Source organism: Amphibalanus amphitrite, unplaced genomic scaffold (genome assembly GCF_019059575.1).
Source record: "Amphibalanus amphitrite isolate SeventyFive unplaced genomic scaffold, NRLGWU_Aamphi_draft 000063F_arrow, whole genome shotgun sequence".
Lineage (NCBI taxonomy): Eukaryota > Metazoa > Arthropoda > Thecostraca > Balanomorpha > Balanidae > Amphibalanus > Amphibalanus amphitrite.
Genome location: NW_024881559.1, coordinates 1,133,069 through 1,152,664, shown reverse-complemented (window position 1 = coordinate 1,152,664; position 19,596 = coordinate 1,133,069). Strand labels below are relative to the sequence as shown.

Here is a 19,596-nt window from a genome sequence, read left to right as displayed (position 1 = left end):
CGTCTGGGGCGGGTTAAATTTCACCCCTTCACCCCTAATATCTCTTGGACCTCGCAGGGGAATCACTGTCGCGCCCCGGAAGCTAGTGTCACATTATAGCTCAGCGTGGGCGGGGAAACCCCGCCGCGGCCACGGACAGACGGCGCGGCTTTTCTACAGTTCTGAGTCGGGTGTGGCACTGGCTAGACCGTTTCTCGGGAGTGGGACCAGTGGCGAGCTATTCGAGGGTATTATCAAGTATGCCTAAGGACTTGAGTAAGTAGAAAAACATCGCTCGATGTGTCGTCATTTCCCTGGCCGCCCAACAATGGCCGGTAACGTAAATCCCGAGACGTCGGGCAGCGACGTGAGCGGCGATACAGGACAGACGACGCTACCGTCGCACAACGTCATGAAGCTGTTTATACTGTGCAGAGTAAAAATGAGGCCAAGTGTCTGTCGTGCAAAAAAAGTGTCAAGTGTTGCTTATCGTTTATATTTCTTAGCGTATCAGCAGATTTTTATTTAAGCAGTGCTAGCAATTTCTGAAATTTAGTCAACTATTAGTCAAAATCAAGAGAAATGGCGTTAGTCATTCATTAGTCAGTCAAGCTTTTTGAGACGAAAGAATAGTCAGTCAAAAGTCAGTCAACCAAAATTGTCATTAGTCATTAGTCAGTCATTAGTCAAGATTTTGAAAAACGTTAGTCATTTCCCCCTCTAGCGCTAACCGTTACGCGCCGCCTGAATTGTAGACTGTGCCGGGGCGGGACGGTTCCGTCTTTACATCGCGCTCCTTACCGATCATTATATTCGATTTGCGTCAAATTTTGTCAGGAGACTAAGAAATTTACAGGCAATCTCATGGTCAAAGAATTTGGAAATGTCGCGGGCCTGCACTTCTCAAAATAGAGGTAGGTATGGACTTCCCACTGCTGGACTCCTCTGGTCATAATGCTGGACTCCTCGGTCCACCTACACGCTACCAAAACGGATATAATTAGGTACTCGTATCTACAACACGCTGCTCAGTCATTTTGTAAAATGGCTAGGTATTTTGTAAAATGCCTAGGCATTTTGCAAAATGACTGGAGATTCAGTCATTTTGTAAAATGCCTAGGCTTTTTGCAAAAAGCCTGGAAAATCAGGCATTTTGCAAAATGCCTAGGCATTTTACAAAATGACTGATTTTCTAAAGTGCCTGCAACATATACACCGTGCACACTGCACATTCAATGTTCTTTACCAGCAAGCAATACCTACCTTTGGCTACAGTTCGCATCTAAATTCATTACTTACTTCGACCATTGGAGCTTTTTTTGTAACATTTAGATATTCATTTATATAAATTAGAAGTGCGCCGACCAGTGCCAGTCGGCGAGGTCCATTACTCGCGTTGTGTTCACGGAGCGGAGAGGTCTGCCGTCCGGTGACCTGGTCCGGCGCGGCGGTGTCGGGTACGGTGCAGTTGTCAGTGCTGCAGCCGCTCTCTGATGGCGGCCAGGCCTAGCGGTGAGTGCTGGCCGGCCTCCGGGGCCGCCGGCGGATAGCTGGTCCGTCCGTGTGTGCTCCGCGGCCAGGAACGTGGCGTTGTGATGTCCTGTCTGTGTTTTGTTGGGTTAGAGTTTAGACTCTTTCGGTCTAGGGAGAGCACTTCAGAGCCGGGTTGATGATGGTAATAAGGGGGACATTGGTCTGCTCGGGCAGCCTGGCGTGCCGCCGCGGAAGACTGTGTTGGCTTTCCATATGGCGGCTCTTTGCCATTCTTCCTCCCTCAGCAGCGATTGAGCGGCGACTCTACCGTCCTCTCCCTGTTTGAGCTCGGTCCGGGCTGGCCCATTTAGTCGCCGGCGCCGGCTGTGTGTGTGTGCGTCTGGAAACCTATTCTGAACCTCCCCACCTCACCTCAGCCGCCACCTGCAGTGTCGCGTCGTGCTGGCTGGCTGGGGTCGACCTCTCGGTCCTCTGAGAGCCCGCGGCCGAGCCGCCACGGCCCCCACCCCTCCCCCGCTCCTCGCCGTTGCTATGGTTGCGCCGTTTCGGACTAGACTGCAACAGGTGGGCGACGACTGGTCGTCATGACGACGCATGCCGCCACCGAGCGGCCGAGACGTGGCCGCCGGCGGCCGACCACCGTCGCTGGTGTGGTAGGCCGGCGGGGCACATCGCCGCGCACTGAGGTCCTCACAAACCTGGGGTCGTCGCTGGTCGCGGACAGCTCCCCTTTGCTGGCTCTGGCTCGTGGTCCCCTCGTGTCGATAATTTGCTGCGGGTCCGTTCGGTGTCAGGTGGCGGCGCCGGCGGGGTTTCTTCGATCGTCGGGGAGCGCCGAAATCGACGCCCGGCGTCCCGGGGGCCCGTGGCCAGGCAGCGTGTGCATGGCGGTCCTCCTGCAGGGGAGAGGGAGAGAGAGCAAGAGAGGAGAGAGACCGAGCAATCAATACACAGCCGCCGCATAGCGGCCAGCAGCGCAGTCCGCCCGCTACCTGTCAACTTTTTGTTTTCGCGCTGCGTAGCTATGGTTACCGAGACCCTCGCTGAGATCTATAAATTGGCCTGATATGAGACGCTGCCGAGAGTAGGGCTCCTTCCGGTCGGCCGGCGCGGCGGTGCCGCTGTGCCCGGCCGCTGCGCTCTTTGTCGCCGCTGTGCCGGTCGACTGGGCCGACTGCGATCGGCACCGGTGCCGCCAGGTACGCCGTGATGAGTACCTGGACAGAGAGGGCCGCGCCGCGCCGTATTGATCGCACGCACGGCCGAACCGGCGCGCGGGCCCGAGTCGAGTCCGACGGGCCTCTCCCGCTCGTGCCTGACGCTCGACCGTCGGCGAGCCGGCCTCAGTGGGCTGATAATGGTGGGACTGAGGAACTCCGACTCTCGCCGGACCGTGCCGGACGTCACCAGACGGCGGCGCTCGAGCTGACGGTGTCTCGTTTCGTCCTTCCGATGGCCTGTGCCGTTTTGGGTGTCGCTGGTATCCCCTCCCTCCACCCCACACACACCGAACACCCATACCTGTGCAGAGGGCCAGTCGAGTAATGTGATCGCGGTCTGCCCCGTCCCCCGGCGCCGCGGTCGCTCGGAGGAGACCCGAGAGCAGAGGTGCGCGGCGCCCTGTGCAGCCCGTGGGAGTCACGTGGACAGCGAGTAGCCACCGGCGGCGACCGACCGCGTGCCATCGATCCGCCAAACACCGTCACCATTGACGACCGCCTCCGCCTCTAAGAGCGCGTAGACGCTATTGATTGTTGTTCTCGTCATTGGTAAAGGTGAGAAACGCCAAGTAATAACTAAATACATTATTTTGTAACTATTTAGGATGTTTATTATACAGCAGATGCGGTGCTAGTGCTTCGCCTGCACGCACGCGTATCGGCTATCAATACTTATGAGGATTGTATCTGTGCAGACTGTGTACATGGAAAAGTTCCGTGGGCTTAACTTGATGAGAAAATACTATTAATGTCAACTTTTCACTTGAATTGGATTTTGCTTGTTGTTTTCTCCTTTCGGTGGCTTGTAACACTTCGTCGGTTTTGCCCATCTATGTTTCCAAAAGTTGCACTCTTTTGACACACTTGCGGCACTTCTCGACCAATCTCGATAGGTAATAAGAATCATAATTGATGCGGGCGATTGCCGCGTGGCAAGCCGGTGGGTCCGCGGCGTCACGTAACAAGCTGACAAGCGAGGATTACGAGGCATCCTTGTCCTAAGCCCCCTTTTAATAAGTTAAGCTAATTTATTGAGAAATAAATGGCCCATTCTAATTTCTAGTCCACACATGCTTTAATTACTTCCGGCACCAGGACTGTCTACTTCTCCCTCCTGAACCCCAGGCCCCATCTGCCCCATTTTGCACCTTCTCGAAACGGCCGAGACGTGGCCGCCGGCGGCCGACCACCGTCGCTGGTGCGGTAGGCCGGCGGGGCACATCGCCGCGCACTGAGGTCCTCACAAACCTGGGGTCGTCGCTGGTCGCGGACAGCTCCCCTTTGCTGGCTCTGGCTCGCGGTCCCTTGTCGATAATTTGCTGCGGGCCCGTCCGGTGTCGGAGGGGGGGGGGGGCGGCGCCGGGTTGCATCTACCTCCTCTCCCCTCCACGAGCCGCAGGCCGTGTCTGCGCGCCCTCTCCTCCTCCTGTGCCCCAGTGCCGCGGCTGCCTACCCTTTTTCCGTCTAGAGCCTCAGGGCCGGTCAGTCTGCCCCTCTTCGCATCTCGCGGGCCCCTATACTCGACCGGACCTGTTCGCGGAACGCTGTGGCCCTCACCGCTGGTCTGGTCTCTGCAACCCGCGTGCTGCGTAGCGTTGATCATCGTACCGGGTTTACACGGCGCTGCCTCCACCTCTCGCCGGCCGCCTCCACTCGGCAGAACATTCCGGAAATAGCGGCCGACCGGCGCACCGAGGCGCCCGGACGCCTCCGATGACGTAACAATGGCACACGGCCGTGTGCGCCGGCTCCGGAAATAACGCCGCCGCCGCCGTTACTGGCTCGATCCGGTGCGCAGGGGCTGAGAAGTGGCCGATGGCAACGCAGGAACTATCGGGAGAGCAATGGCTGCTTGTACTCGAGGAACTATGCTTTGTCGTCGAACCACCGAAATTTGGCATAGCTAGGCTATGTAAAATATCACCCGCCCCTCTGGCCAAACTACCGTTCTCGCCATCTGGTATGAACCCAGCCTGCAGGCATCCCCGGAAAACTTTTTTTTAGCTTGTTAAAGCTCTGCTATCTCGGCGGCTGATGTATTCATCGCTGCAGCGACTCGGAAGAGGAACTTTTGGTAGACGCTGGACCGTTTTGGATAGCACACTGTTCGTTCTCACGTGGCCGCAGGTTATCGCAAAATCGACTTTCAGTGGGGCCAAGGAGACTGCACAAGGTGAATCGTAACGCTGTGGGGATAATATGGGCTGTTCCTGCTCTTTCCCCGCTACCTTTTCAGACTGTCAGAATGTGGCGTCCACACTGTTTTATTCAGACTGCCCTTCCGCCGTGCACCCTTGACACTGAGATGTACGATTTGGGCAACGAGCGCAGTTGAGTGGCGGTCGCCGTGTGACGCAGCCGAGCGGCTCTCTCCGGCGTGAGGCGCCTTCCGGATGTCTGCGTGACCCCGGCCGGCCGGCGCGGCGGCCCCTGCCCGGATGTCAGCCGGAGAGCGGCGCCGGCCCGGATGTTGACTGCAGACCGGAGTGCGGCCCGGATCTTCCTCCTCCGGTTCGTGTCATGTGACGCCACTCCAAGTGTTGTGTCACTATCGCCCAATCGTGTAAATGCCGCAGCAAGGATTTGGCGGCACTGATTGAAACTCAGCTCCAGAAATGGTTATTAGCTGCAGAAATGGCTATTGATTGCGAAATGGTTTTATGCATCGGATATTGGCGGATGCAGGAATCGTATTGTAAACTCGGATGCGCGTTTGCTAGCATCAGTATCCTTCATCATGCTACCAAATGCTACAAATAGGATAGTACGGCAGGCACTTCACGTAATTGGGTCCGTAAAACGTTTGCCTTTTTCAACCATAGGACTTAGTTTCGGGTGTCGTGTTACTATCAGAGACTGATTTGGGTATTCGGTCCTCGATTTTAGGGTGCCCAGAAGGTGCGTACGAGACTGAACGCAGCCCGTTGCGGATCTCAGCGCCTCCCGTCGCTACCAGTGTGAGTCAGAGATCGCCGCGCCGGGTCGTGGCCGGGTAGCATAGACCCACCCATGCAATCGTGACGTGGCCGCGACTCATCTATGAGCGCCCCGCCGCCGGGATCACCGGGATCACTGGGATTCCGGACACGGGACACCCCAGTGTGGGCTGAGACCGTGTGATGTGGAAGGCTACGAGCAATCCAGTTTTGATGTGCCGCTCTGTTAGCACTGAACGTTTTTTCCGCGACCTTTCTCTAAGTCGTTTCAAGCGTGGCAGTTTGGTGATTAATAGGAGACAATTTTCGCGGTCTAGACTTTCCATCCGACCTTAATCTGGAGATTGGCTGCGTCTCGCGGGCGGCGCGGCGGCGGGACACTGCGGGGCCGGCCCGGGCCGACCACTGCTCAGCAGGCTCCCGAGGACATGGAGCGCCGTGCCCGGCGGCAGACCTTGGTCCAGTGACGTCACGGAATTTCCGAGCGGGACGTGCGGGTCGGACTGGGTCACAGGAAGGACAGCGGAGCGGACCGCCGCGCGGTGACGGCGGATATAACCCCCGTCAGCCCCGTCCGGGTGGCGTGTGGTGGCTGGCTGGCTCGGGCGCTGGCGTCACTCGTCGCCGGATTCTCAGCAGGCACGGGTTCATGCCCCGAGTGTGGCCACTGGTCAAAGATCGTTCGAAATGGACTGGCCCCCAGCAAGCCACAGCTAGCAATGATGACCTTCAGAGGGGGTGGATGGACGCTGTGTTTTCAGTGGACGCCTTCTTCTGCGGCAGGTCACGGCCACGAGGCCGGCTGGAGGCTCAGTTTGAGCCAGTCATGGTGACGTCACGGTGACGTCACGGTACTCCCCGTCCGCACTCTGGCCCGCGTCGCAATGTGCCGACTGGTGGGATTAATGGAAGACCCGCGATGAAGACACCGATTACAGAACGATCTGCACCTGAATTGAGAATAATTTACTTGGCTAGCAGCTGGTGAACGTGTCGAGAAGCTTCAGCGGAGAGCTGATACCGGGTGGGTGGAGGAAAACCTCCACTGAGACACCTGTTTTTCCACATATCTGTGGATGTAAAAGTATCGGAAAGTCCAGCTTCTAGAGAATGCAGTGAGTGTTCACGTGAACGGCTGACGGATTTGACAAGAATCGGACTGAATGGGGCACACTTGCCCGATAGTTGACTGACTTCACCCTTGCACTATCGGCATGTGGGTCTGTGATAGCGCGCTGAGGCGGCCTGAAGCCGCAATCTGCTCTCGTCCACAGATAGCTACTGCCTCATTGTGGGGCGGAGAACTCATTACGCTTAACTGAAATTCGTCCTTGAGGTGGTGAAAGGCTCGCCGTCATAGCGCCGGCACATTGTGGCACCGGCGCCGCCTTCCTTGGTTCTTTGACGGCGAATGTGAGATAGCCGCCAGACTGCCAAGCGTTTCTTCTTAACGCAGGGAAACTGCATTTGAATGACTGTTTACGGTTCTCGCAGTTTCCTCGATCATTTTAAAAATCGGTAAGCGCTTTCGGTTTCCAGGCCGAAGTTTGTACTAGGATTTCTAAGTAAACGGTCAGTCGTCAGCGCCTAGCGGCTTACAGTCTGTTTTGATCGACGTTGTTTAATGTTCAGGCGCTCCTGACACTGCAATTTGCCGCTCAAGGCACTGCAATTTACCGCTCTGGGGAATCGCAATTTGCCGTTTCAGATACGGTTCTTTGATCGTAGTTTGTTGTCTGAGGATCCGATTTATCGCTCCAGCCCGTCGCCGCGTGCCTAGATCACCCTCCAGCTGTGCCATGGATGTGCGAGCATAACGATGTACTAGCATGATACGAATAATCATATAATTGCTATAGGTCATGTGCGTCGGCGGTGCAAACGAGCTGCCGAATCTCCACCTGTCGTTCGACGAAGACGAACTGCCGAAACGCGTGCCTGTCGGTCGATGTGGCATCCACCGTCTCCCAGCACTGGATTTCACAGAGCAGGGAGTCTGAAATACTCCGAACTCTTAACGGGTATTCGTGCAATTAGACGTACCAAAATGCTGCTACTGGTGTAAGGTCCATCCCTGATCCCTGTGTTCATGTGGTTGATCCGGTGTATGCTGTTGTATACGCCTCTGTTACGCTGCCTTTATTGCGAGCGGCGCGGCGCGCCTGGTTTCGGCTAAGTAGTGAGTACCGACGTTCGCAGCTGGGTCGCACGGACTGTCGCCGATCGTAAACTCCCACCGACGTTTGACGATGCCAATAAACGGATCCCCCGAGCATCGCCAAGACAGAGCGGAGTGTAGTGACTAGTGGCATTGGTCCGCACTCAACGTGCTGGTGCTCCGGTCCACGAGCATCAATACTGGTTCATACGAATTTGGATGTCTGTGATTGTTTTATTGCTGGTTCCACCGTCTCGTCATTGTGGGTTCTCTTTCCTGGTGCATTCTTAGACTTGGATTACACCCGGCTATGCCACACATGCTACTATGTACGATCCGTCCACGATGAGCTAAATGAAAGGCACTTGGGGAGCGGCGCCGGCCGGGTGCAGTTCTGTTTGTCGACCACCCGGGGGACTTCACCGGGTGGTTCCCGGGCCCCTCCAGAGACGAAACGGGTGGCCGCGCCGGCCTCCGCCGCCGCCCGCGTGGTCTGACGCAATGGAGTGGTCACAAATGTCTGCAGAGCTCCGGTTTCTGGCTCCTGACGGACAGATTTCACAACAGCAGGATGCGGCGGTGATGTTTGTGCCATTGAACATGGATGGTGAGGATTCAGGGGTTTTCCGAGACAGAGTGAACAGCGCTTTGTTTGCGCTGTGATGTCAATGTCTTGAGTGCAACTGTGAAAATGCGCAGCTTTTCCCCCAAACTCTTCCCTGGTATCGGCAAATCAGATGCTATTCACGTTCGGTGCGCGTTCGGCACGTCAGTACGTTATGCCGCCTCTTTGCTATATCACACATGTTTCTTTCTTTGAAAATGAAGAACCAGATTGTCCACGCAACCGTTGAACGTATTATACAAAGCGCCTACGTCGTGCGAGATAAGCAGGCTGGAATAGGTCTAACCTAACAATACTCATATGTGTGGGCCCTTCCTTCCTACCCATAACAAAAAAATTGCACTTACAGGTGCTGAGATAATGGGGCACAGCAGTTAGCCGGAGCCCCTCATTTTACTTTCTCCCCGGGGCAATCACCGTTCTATCTCGAAGGACCGCGGGAAGGCGCTGTACCGCCATAGCCCATAGCGTCAATTCCTGTCCATAGATGGCGCTGGTGTGGAACGCCTGCGTGTATGCTGTGCCGCATGGCTCGAAAGGCAGTGGTCACGAGACGCCCGGCCGTTATCGAGAGCGACAGCGCTTATTCGGCCGCAGGACATTTTTGCGATGGCTCTTTGCGGTTTTAACAATTGTTTCGTTAGCCTTTCGATAACCGATTATTTTGATGTGCACTTGTGATGCAACATTTGCCAGCATAGGTCGTGATTTCGACAAAACGCTTACTCGTGATTGAGTGTGCCGTGCGACTGCGTATCCTGGATCGGATATGTGCGCTGTTGTCGGGTTATTGTTGGACCTGGGCTGCTGTGTACGGCCTCCTGCACGCCTGCGTGTCGGCGAACGGGCGTCTGCAGCGTCCCTGTGTGACGGTCTCTGTAGGGGCGGCCGGCCGGCCGTCGGCAGTGGCCCGGTGCGGCGCTCTCTGTGTGCCGGCCGGCCGGCAGCGGGCCCGGAGACGGAGCCGGGCCGCCGGGCCGGCCGTATTGATCGCGCTCCCAGACCGCCGGCCCGGCCCGGCCCCGCACAGAATTCGGGGGTTTGGGCGGCGGCGCGCTGTCTGGCCGGCCGGAGCGGCTCCGGGGCGGCTATCGACCGGCGGCGGCGGCGGCCGTGGCTGCTCTGCCCACCCCTCCCCTCCCCACCGCCCACCCTCCCCCACATCTCCGGCGGCGGTCCACGGCCGCTGGGCACACCTCTGGGCCGGCAGACTCTCTCCCCAGCATGACTCAGTACACTTCCTGCGAGCCCCGAACGCACCCTTTCTTCTGCTGACTCAACGAACTCGACGACTTGAGATTAGCGCTGATCGGAAAATTGTCCCATTCATGAGCACTGCTGCTTAAAGGGACCCTCCCACCTTAACATTAGATTTGAGTTGAGATAGCCAAAATGGGGTCCCTGGCTCACAATTACCGGTTTCGGCACTCACAACATCGAGAAATGCCTTAAATCGGAAATATTGAATTTCAAAATTGCAGCATTTTGATTCAGAGGGGCCAATGCTTAGGAATACCCCTCTGAATGTGTGACGTCAGCGCAGATATCTAACGATTTTTTAAATGTTTGACTAAAACGTTTTGTAGCACGCGGTGGTATATGCTATTTGCGTGCAACATCTGCCGCAAACGCCGCACTTCTAAAATAAAGTCGCTAGAAACAGCGGAGATCCCAAAAAAGTAAACAAAAGTAAAAGTCAGATATCTTGAAAACCGGTGAATATTTTTCGGTGAAATTTGGTAGATATTCGTTTCCGCTCTTTCTGAACCGAGCGACATCACTTTCATGCCAATTCATAAACTTTTTTGAAGGTGGGAGCCGGGAGTGTAGTGTATCGAGTACCTAGTGCATCGGGTGTCCGAGGCTCGGCATCGGGCCCCCGGTAATACGAGTGTGAGGCGGCCGCACCCTGCTCGGCTCCAGTCAGAGCAGTCGAGAGGCTCCGCCCGGCCGCACAGCACGACAGTGCCTTAGTGTTTTGCACCGCGAGTTTGTGAGAATACATCGGAACCCGGAGACGGCGGTGGATACTACATCTGGCGACAAGGATGAGATCCTGAATACTACCGACGATGAACGTCGAGGGGGTGTCGCCGCCAACTCCGTTCCTGGCGAGACCAGGAAAACCAGCACTGCCCTGGAGTGACTGGATTTTCAGTTTCCACAACTACCTGACTGCCCTGGGAGGTGAGGCCTACAGCACGGAGAGGAAGACGGCTCTCCTTCTGCACTGTGTCGGCGCCGAGGCGCAACGGGTGTACCGTACCCTACCGGTCCAGCCGAGGAGAGAAGACGAAGACGAGTTCCATGCGGCTGAGCGGCAGCTCGCCGAGTTTTATGAACCTCAGGTCAACGTGATCGCGGAGCGGTTCTTCTTCCGGCAGCGACGGCAAGAGTCGCACGAGCCGACGGCCGACTACGTGGCGGCGCTGCGCCGCCTGGCAGTAAACTGCTCGTTTGGACAAATGACAGACGCCATGATACGTGACCAAGTCGTGGAAGCAACAGTGCATCCGATTCTCCGCGAGCGTTTTCTGCAGGATAAGGGCCTGACCTTGGACCGCGTTCTGGAGATCGCCGAGGCATTCGAGCGATCCCGACGCGAGGCGACCGCCATGGCCGGGCCGGCGCGGCCCGCCGCCGACGGAGCGCAGTCACTGCATCAGATATCTGACGCTCGTCAGCGCCGCGGGCGCCGGCCCTGGCGACCCGCCCGGCGGCAAGACGACCGCCGCCCCGCCCCTGCCCAGTTGCAAGCCGACCGTCGCCCCGGACCTGCCCAGCTGCAACCGGACACGTGCCCCAGCTGCGGTCGGCGCCAGCACAATGAGCGCGGTCGGTGTCCCGCTACCGGGGCCACGTGCAGGCAGTGTGGGCGGACGGGTCACTTTGCCGTGGTCTGCTGGTCTGGTGAACGGAACGACGACAGAAGGTGTCACGAGCTGACTGTTCTCTGCTGCGCCGTACCAAATACCGATAAGATGATGTGCGAAGTACAGATGGAGGTACCAGGTATCACGCAGGCCGTGAATCTGCAGGTTGACACGGGTGCCACGGTGTCCGCTTTAGGACTCGGCATCGCCAGACGTCTCTTCAAAGGCAGTCGTCTCAATAGAACGTCTGCTCGTCTGTTCGGTTTTGGTCGACACCAGCTTCAAGTGCTTGGCACGCTGCCAGCGCTGGTGACCTACCGTGGACGGCGAGCCAACACAGAGTTCTTCATCATAGATTCCGACGGTGAAGAAGCCGTCATGGGACTGGACCTGCTGAAGCAGTTGGACGTAAACCTGCACCCCGCGAGTGGGGCAATCGATCAGCTGGCGGTCACTGGGAGCGCAGAAGTCCCGGAACCGCCACCGTCTCAGCCCGACCCTGGCGAGATATGCTCACTGACAATGGTCCAAGGCCACCCCGAAGAAGCGGACCTGCATGAAGACAGCTCCGCTGAAGAAGAGGTGATCGCTCTTCTGACAGATGAAGAGAGCGTGCTGACCGAGCAAGACGTCCGCACCGCGTCAGCTGCTGATCCTGAGCTGCAGCAGCTGCGTCATCAGATCAAGCGCGGCTGGCCGAGCAGCGCCAAGGCCTGCCCGGGTGAAGTCCAGCCGTACTTCAAGATGAGACACGAGTTGTGGGTGCGCAACGACGACGTCATCCTGAGAGGAGCCCAACAAGTTGTTGTGCCCGTTCAGCTCCGCCGCAGATACCTGGAGCTGGCGCACAGCGCGCACGACGGAATCGTCCGCATGAAACAGGCGCTGCGGAATCTGGCGTGGTGGCCCGGCATCAACCGTGAGGTGGAGGAGCTGTGCCGAAGTTGCGAGCGCTGCCAGCACAGCGACGCAGTCCTCTCCCAGCGCGCACGCCCTGCGCCCATGCAGCCAGTCGACCTGCCGGACCGCGCCTGGTCGAAACTGGGAATGGATATCGTTGGTCCAATCAACGGAGCACCAGCGACTGCCCGTTACGCCATCACTCTGATTGACTACAGAAGCAAATGGGCGGAAGTCTGCCTGACGTCATCGACTGAGACTGAAGACGTCATCAAGTTCTTGTCAACTGTGTGGGCCAAAGAGGGCTATCCCGACGAGATCGTGACGGACAATGGGCCCCAGTTCACGAGCAGGGAGTTCACTGCGTACCTGGCCGCCCGAGGGGTGAAGCACACCAAATCGTCCGTCTACTGGCCTAGAGGCAACTCCGCCGTAGAGCGCTTCAACAAAACGTTCAAGTCGTGGATCACAGACTGTCCACCAGCAGCGTTCATTGACGAGGTACGCAAGAGCCTGGCGGTGTATCGAGCCACCCCACACACGACAACTGGGAAGTCACCGTCAGAGCTCCTGCATGGACGACAGATGAGGCTGAACCTGCCTGTCATTCAGCCGTCAACACCAGGAGCCGACAGTGTGGCGTCTCGAGTTCGACGCCGACAGCAGTCCAACAAGAGGTCCTACGACCGCCGCCGTGGCGTGACGACGCCGCGCATCACTGAGGGCGACTACGTCTGCGTGAGACGGCAGGGACACCGTTCGAAGACGTCCTGTCGGTTCACGTCTCCGGTGCGAGTCACTGGGCGCGTCGGTCCCGCAACGTACCGTCTGGCTGACGGCCGGACCTGGAACGCCGCCCATCTGGCCCGTCTCCCATACGCGCCGGCGTCTCCCTCCGCATCTCCCCCCGCCGGGCCCGGCGAGACCACGTCGACCGCCACGACTTCGGAGGCCGACGCCGCTGGCCCGCTGACCTCGCTCGCCGCTGCTTCTCGCCCGTCGACCGAGACAGCTTGCGAGCCGTCGCCGGACGCCGCCGATGTGAGCGTGCAGCGTCCCAGGCGAAGCGACCGTGTCTGTAGACGACCGGACTACTACGTGTCGCAGTGATGCTGTTCCTTTTTTTGCGAGAGGGGGGAATGTGTAGTGTATCGAGTACCTAGTGCATCGGGTGTCCGAGGCTCGGCATCGGGCCCCCGGTAATACGAGTGTGAGGCGGCCGCACCCTGCTCGGCTCCAGTCAGAGCAGTCGAGAGGCTCCGCCCGGCCGCACAGCACGACAGTGCCTTAGTGTTTTGCACCGCGAGTTTGTGAGAATACATCGGAACCCGGAGACGGCGGTGGATACTACAGGGAGGGTCCCTTTAAATACACCGATAGTTTCATTCTCAGTACCGCTATCTATCCGCGTGACAGCATTATCGCGATTTGTAAGCGCTTTTGTTAATCTGTATTTTACAAGCAGTCGTTTGCTTTGCGTGCCCCATATCTACCTCACATCGTTCTCTGAATTACTTTCGTTGTTTATAGATTAGAGTATCCGATATATTGATGTACTCACTATGCACTCCGTTCAACGGTAACATTTGCTCATTGTGCGCTAGGGATCATCGTTTTTCATTGCAGCGTCCCCGTCGCAGTAGCCCAATAGCAGCGATACGTGTCATAACTCATACATGTGCGGTAATTGTTTACCATACCTGTCGGCTTTTCTCAGAACCGTCCTGCAAATAGGTCTGACGAAAGTTATACCGTGCGCTTCCCTGTAACTGTACAGGGGATTGCACAATTGAGCTGAAAAAACGACACAAATGACGCTCGTGGCTCCTGGAAGCTGTAACCGGCCTCCTTTCGCTCCCGCCGATGTCTCGGCAAGGCGGAAAATCGTCGACATTAACGCCAAAAACCAACAAAACAACTACTGAGTGGCGGGAAGAGGGGACACGAGAGCTTCTCTCATGACCGGACAGATGTGACGACTGAAAGTAGCAACGGTGGCCGACAAAGCGGCTTTTGTCACCACAACTGCCAACTTGACGTGTGGGCCGCAGGGCACTTGTGACGTGTCGCTGCAGTCTCATCTCGTCGGCATGTCTCCCCAACCTCGCCGTTTTGTGGACCGACCGGCTGTCAAGTGGTGGTGGTGATCGGCCGCCGCTGTTCCTCTGGTGGTCTCAGAGCTGTCGGGAGTGACTCAGCGTGTGGGCGGCCCGACGCGCCGGTGTGCGGTTCGACTCCCGGGGCATGCTCTTGCAGCTACATATTTAGATCATTCCTGACGTCCTAGCTCCCGCACTGGCTCCGAATTGGGCGCCGGTGCGCTTCTTGGTGGTCACTTCGCTGCGTTTTCCCTTGTAATTTCTATGCTGCAGCTGATCGAGTTTTTGAGTTCTGATACAGACTAATAATGCTGAAATAAAAAAGATGTGAATGGCGAAGTATGCTTTAGACTAACCAACGACTGCAAATGTGTAATGCATGTAATATTGATTTTCGTTCAGGAGGTTTGAATCCATTCCCGTCACTTTTCGTCGTATATGTAGCTCGCGCTGATCCGTGTGCGCCGTACGGGTCTCGCTATTACAGCTCTAAACCAGTGGAAACTCGAATTTCCCCATTGCTCTAGCGAGGTAGTGACTGTGGACTGTTGCCGTCGGATTCGCCGACACAAACACTACACCTCCCAAATTTCTCATTTTCGATTGGCATCTTCAGTGTCAACTGGGTAAATTAGTCAGAAATCCGGCACCCTCATTTTCTTGGTGAATGAAGTCAATCAGCGGCTGCCTTACATCAAATAAGTTGGTTGCCAGCGGCGGCTGCACTCTGAGCTCGCGGGCCGGAGTCGCTCTCAGGCGGGATAAGCTCGGAGAGCGCGCAGAACGGGATCGAGCCGGCATTCCGCAAACACTTCACATTTTCCACTTGGGCCGCGGATATTTGAGTGCAAGGCGACTGTAAGACAAAGGTTTGATAGTGTCTGAGTGCTGCCTTTGAAGTTTAAAAGAAATGTTCTGTAAAATGTGCAGAGACGATGGGTAAAAGAGCAATATTTGCCTTCTGTCAAGCCCCTACATTTTGCATACCAACTCCCAGCCCAGACGCCGTTGCGTAAGGTCCTCACTGCGGCTCGTCAAAATAGAACTGACGGAAATGCGCAGGTTTTTGAATATGTGCCTTGTGAATTTATCTGCGTGTTTCAGGTCTGGAATGTGTTTTGAGTGAGCTGCCGTCCTGTCTCAGCTGTATGAAATGTATTCTGAGTCGGCTGCTGGATTTGTTTCAGGTCTGAAATGTGTGCTGAGTGAGCTGCTGGGCCGTGTTTCAAGTCTGAAAAGTGTGCTGAGCTGCTGAGTGAGGTGCTGTTCGTGTTTCAGGTCTGGAATGTGTGCTGAGTGAGCTGCTGGGCCGCAGTCGGTGGCGCCGCGTGCGCCACCAGCTGGGCGCCGCCGATGACGCCGGCGCCCCCTGCTCGCCGCCGCTGGACTGGCAGCCCCCTGCTGACGGCGCCCCCGTCGGGCCCTGCCTGTGCGCCGCCTCCGCCCCCGCCCCCGCCGCCGCCGCCGCCGCCGCCGCCGCCGCCGCCGCCGCTGCCGCCGTCGCATCATCAGCCGACTTGTGCCGGCCGTCGGAGTCTGCGTTTCGTCGGACGGATCAGGTAAGCCAGGTCAGGGGGCCAGCCATTCGGCTGCGCGCCGCCGCCGCCGACACACAGCACAGCCAGGTGAGGGAGGGGCCGCCGCCGGGCCGGCCGCTCCGGCACCGCACCCCCGCGCCCCGCGCCGCCGCCACCGCCGGGCCGCCGGGCCGCCCACGCGCCAGTGCCACTCTGCCGGCTCCGCGCTCCTGGACACTCAGTGGTGCTTATCAGTCCTGGAAGTGGTGCACGATATTTTAACAAATTATGTTTTGGCCGCGGCGAGAGTGGTGTTGCGTTTGATGCATAAATACATTATTTACGCATCAGGGTGTTTTCTGGACTTAATGTGGTGAATTTCAGCACACAAAGAGCGCAACTTTGCGTGCTGAGAGGGACCCGTGGCGAAATTATCGGCTTCCAGTTCGTATGCGCGAACCATGGGATCATTGATCAACGTAAAATAAATGACCTAAAACATTGTGTCGTCTTGAATGTAAGTTGATATTCAGTTGTTTGTGCCAAGCGATGTGCATGGATCAGAACTGTCGCACCTGGGATTGCTACCTTGCGTCCCTCCAGAAATCGTGACTAATCGTATTCGTCCACGGTATATTTTCATCATTATATTATATAGCATACATTATATAATTAACTGATTATACATAACATGCTTAATATGATATATGTATTAGGTACCTGTAATCGATGTGAAAGGAATATCTTTGTCCTATGAAACATCATTCATTACGGATTAACGTTTCTTGACAGAAATGTACGGGAACCTTTGCTATTTATAATTATCATTCTGAATTTAAGTCAAAACGTTCATATGTTTTAAAGTATAGGCAACATAAACACAAGTAAAGCACACAAGCAGTCGCGTGCTTAACGCAATTAGTTGTTTCCCAAATCATTATAAAAAAACTGAGACGCTGTATAGTGTGTGTGATAGCATATAAGATTATGTTTTGCTGTCATTATTGCTGTGGAACCTCAGCACAGAAATGGCAAGAAGGTATACCCTTTTGTGTTTTATGTACCTAATTATCTTTGTATGGCATATCTGCTGCAAATAACTTTTATTTGTGGCTGGAAGCCAGCACTTGTAAGATAAAAAGAATGATGAGTATTGCAGTATGAACACATTAACATGTGCACATAACATCATCATGCGACTTCGCAAATCGCATTGGGTCGCCACGGCGGGTCTGTCGGCAGTCATCACTGCCGCACCCGGCACCCATTGGACAGGTCGCCAGGATCGCTGAGGTCACTGGGGCCGTTATGGACACTGTGGCTGTTAGTCGCTGTAGTCGCTGTGACCATTGGCGGCTGTGGTCGCTGTGGCCGTTATGGCCACTGTAGCTATTAGTCGCCAAGAAGACCGTTGCCTTAACCTGCTATGGCCGCTGTGGTTGTTACTTGCTGTGGCCGCCGTGGCCATTATGGCCGCTATGGCCGATATGGCTGCTGTGTCCGAGCTGTGACTGCCATAGCCACTAGGCCGCTGTCGCCGTAGGTGGCCGCTATTGCTGATATGGCTGCTGTGTCCGAGCTGTGACTGCCATAGCCACTGTGGCCGCTGTCGCCGTAGGTGGCCGCTATTGCTGATATGGCTGCTGTGGCCGCTGTGACTGTCATAGCCACTAGGCCGCTGTCGCCGTAGGTGGCCGCTATTGCTGATATGGCTGCTGTGGCCGCTGTGACTGCCATAGCCACTAGGCCGCTGTCGCCGTAGGTGGCCGCTATTGCTGATATGGCTGCTGTGGCCGCTGTGACTGCTATAGCCACTGTGGCCGCCCTTACTGATATGGTTGCTGTGGCCGCTATATGCCCGTCAGTCGCCGTTACCGCTTAGGCCGTGGATGGCCGCCATAGCCGCTACGACCGCTGTGGCCGCTGTAGCCGTAGGTGGCCGCTGTGGCCGCTGTAGCCATAGATGGCCGCTAAAGCCGATATGGCTGCTGTGGTCGCTGTAGTCGCTGTGGCTACTGTGGTCGTTGGTCGCTAGGGCCGCTATGGCGGTCCAAGCCTTAGGTAGCCTGGGTCGTGGTGCCAAAGAAGAAAATAAGAATAAGTGCAAAAAAATGTCTACTCAACCCAGCGTGATTTTACAACATTTGAAGCAATGAGTAATGAATATTTATATTTATTGCAATTTTACCTTTGTGCGGTGCTATGCGACGGTATTGTAGGTAGGCAGTCCCATTATTTATGAATTGGTTTGAACATTGCACGAGCAGAATGCAGCAAATTTAACAAATGTAAAAGGAGTGATAAGTTATGTGCTGTTTGTCTTCTTTGTGATGCTGCTTGAGGTTTTGTTTTTGTGCAGTCAATTACTGATGTAGGCACCGGCCTGCGTTTTTCTTCATTGCAATGTTGGCGAAATCTGGTCAAACTTTCGCATGCTTTTCCATTTATCTAGCTATCATTTTCATTTTATTTTATACGTAAGCCCCCGAAGCGTGCGATGGAGGCTGCAAAGATAAGGGTGGATACGCTTTCCAATTGTGCGAATGGCTTGTCTATTAATGGTCGTGTGCCGTGTAAAAAGCAGCGACCACGCGGGGCGCTGGTCCTGGCGGTGCGTCATTGTCTGTAAGCGACACCGCGGTGGCGGGACGCGAGGAGCTCGGCTGAGGCAATGTCGGCAAGGTCAGTGTCGACTGGCGTGGTAGTCCGAGGGCTGGGTCGGTCCCAGCCGACTGCCGGACCCTTCAGGAGACGCGGGGCCCACGGCCAGGCTCTGCGCACGAGTCGCAGGGTCCACTGTGCAGATCCTGCACGGGAACCGTGTGACCACGGCCGGGGGCTCGGCGGCTGAACGAGATGTCGCCGCCGACGCCAACGGTCGCTTAAATACATGTCTGAAACTGGAACGAGTTTTAATGACATTTAGGTATTAAAGTAGCGGTGTTTTACGTGTGACTTTCAAGCGGAGGCCCGGACAGCAGCAGCGGCGGCGCCGCAGGAGCCGGGATCGGAGACGGGTCGGCGACAGGCGGATGCTCTCCGACCGACCTGCCGTCACGGATCAGCTCGTCCACCGCACATGTGGCAGCCAGTGCGCCCGGTGAAGTGATGGGTCGTTCATACATAGTACATACTGCTGTCTTTGTCATGCTGTGAGTCCACCTTTCAGAATCTCCCGCCGCTGGACCGTAATTTGCCGCTCAACGCGAACAAACGACGCAACAGGCTAAGCGCCGCTCCTTTTAACGATGCTGGCTTAGAAGGTCTAGATTGTTTTTCTTTTAACTGCACCAAAATAGTTCTAAGCTAAGACACAAGTGGCAACTCCTGAAGAAATTAAAAAAAAACATACAGTTTAGACCAAGGCACAGACCTCTAGTGAGGTCATCATTGCTAAGACCAACACCGGTTTATCTGACGTAAGAATCTCATACATTCATCCATTTCATCATTCGGTAGATGACTTTATTCGGCATTCTAAGCTTTAACAAGTAGTTATACATACCTATATTTATGTTCTCTTTCCTTATCAGGGTGCTTGCGCAAGTATCAGTACATATGAAACCAGGCGGACCGCCCGGTTCACTACGATACTTTTGGGAAAGGCTGCGAATTACCATACGGCGGTCCTCCTCCAAAACGATCTCCAATGCGACCGCCTTTAATCAATTTGAAAAATGTGATACTCGCCACGCTCAGCAACATTCCCTGTATTTTATATCCTGACTTGCAGCGGAACGGCTTGCTCTTTTTATTTGATATACATACGAGGTGTGGCTAAAAAGAAACCGGACT

At 55.8% G+C, this 19,596-nt stretch overlaps 1 protein-coding gene across 1 annotated transcript in view; it reads left to right on the top strand.

The window, feature by feature from the left end:
• LOC122378706 (lysine-specific demethylase 9-like) overlaps positions 1-19,596 on the top strand; it is a 49,277-nt gene that overhangs the window by 11,223 nt on the left and 18,458 nt on the right. The window contains exon 2 of the mRNA XM_043360133.1: positions 15,563-15,843. Within this exon, the coding sequence (XP_043216068.1) occupies positions 15,563-15,843 (281 nt within the window). The remainder of the gene's footprint in view (positions 1-15,562; positions 15,844-19,596) is intronic.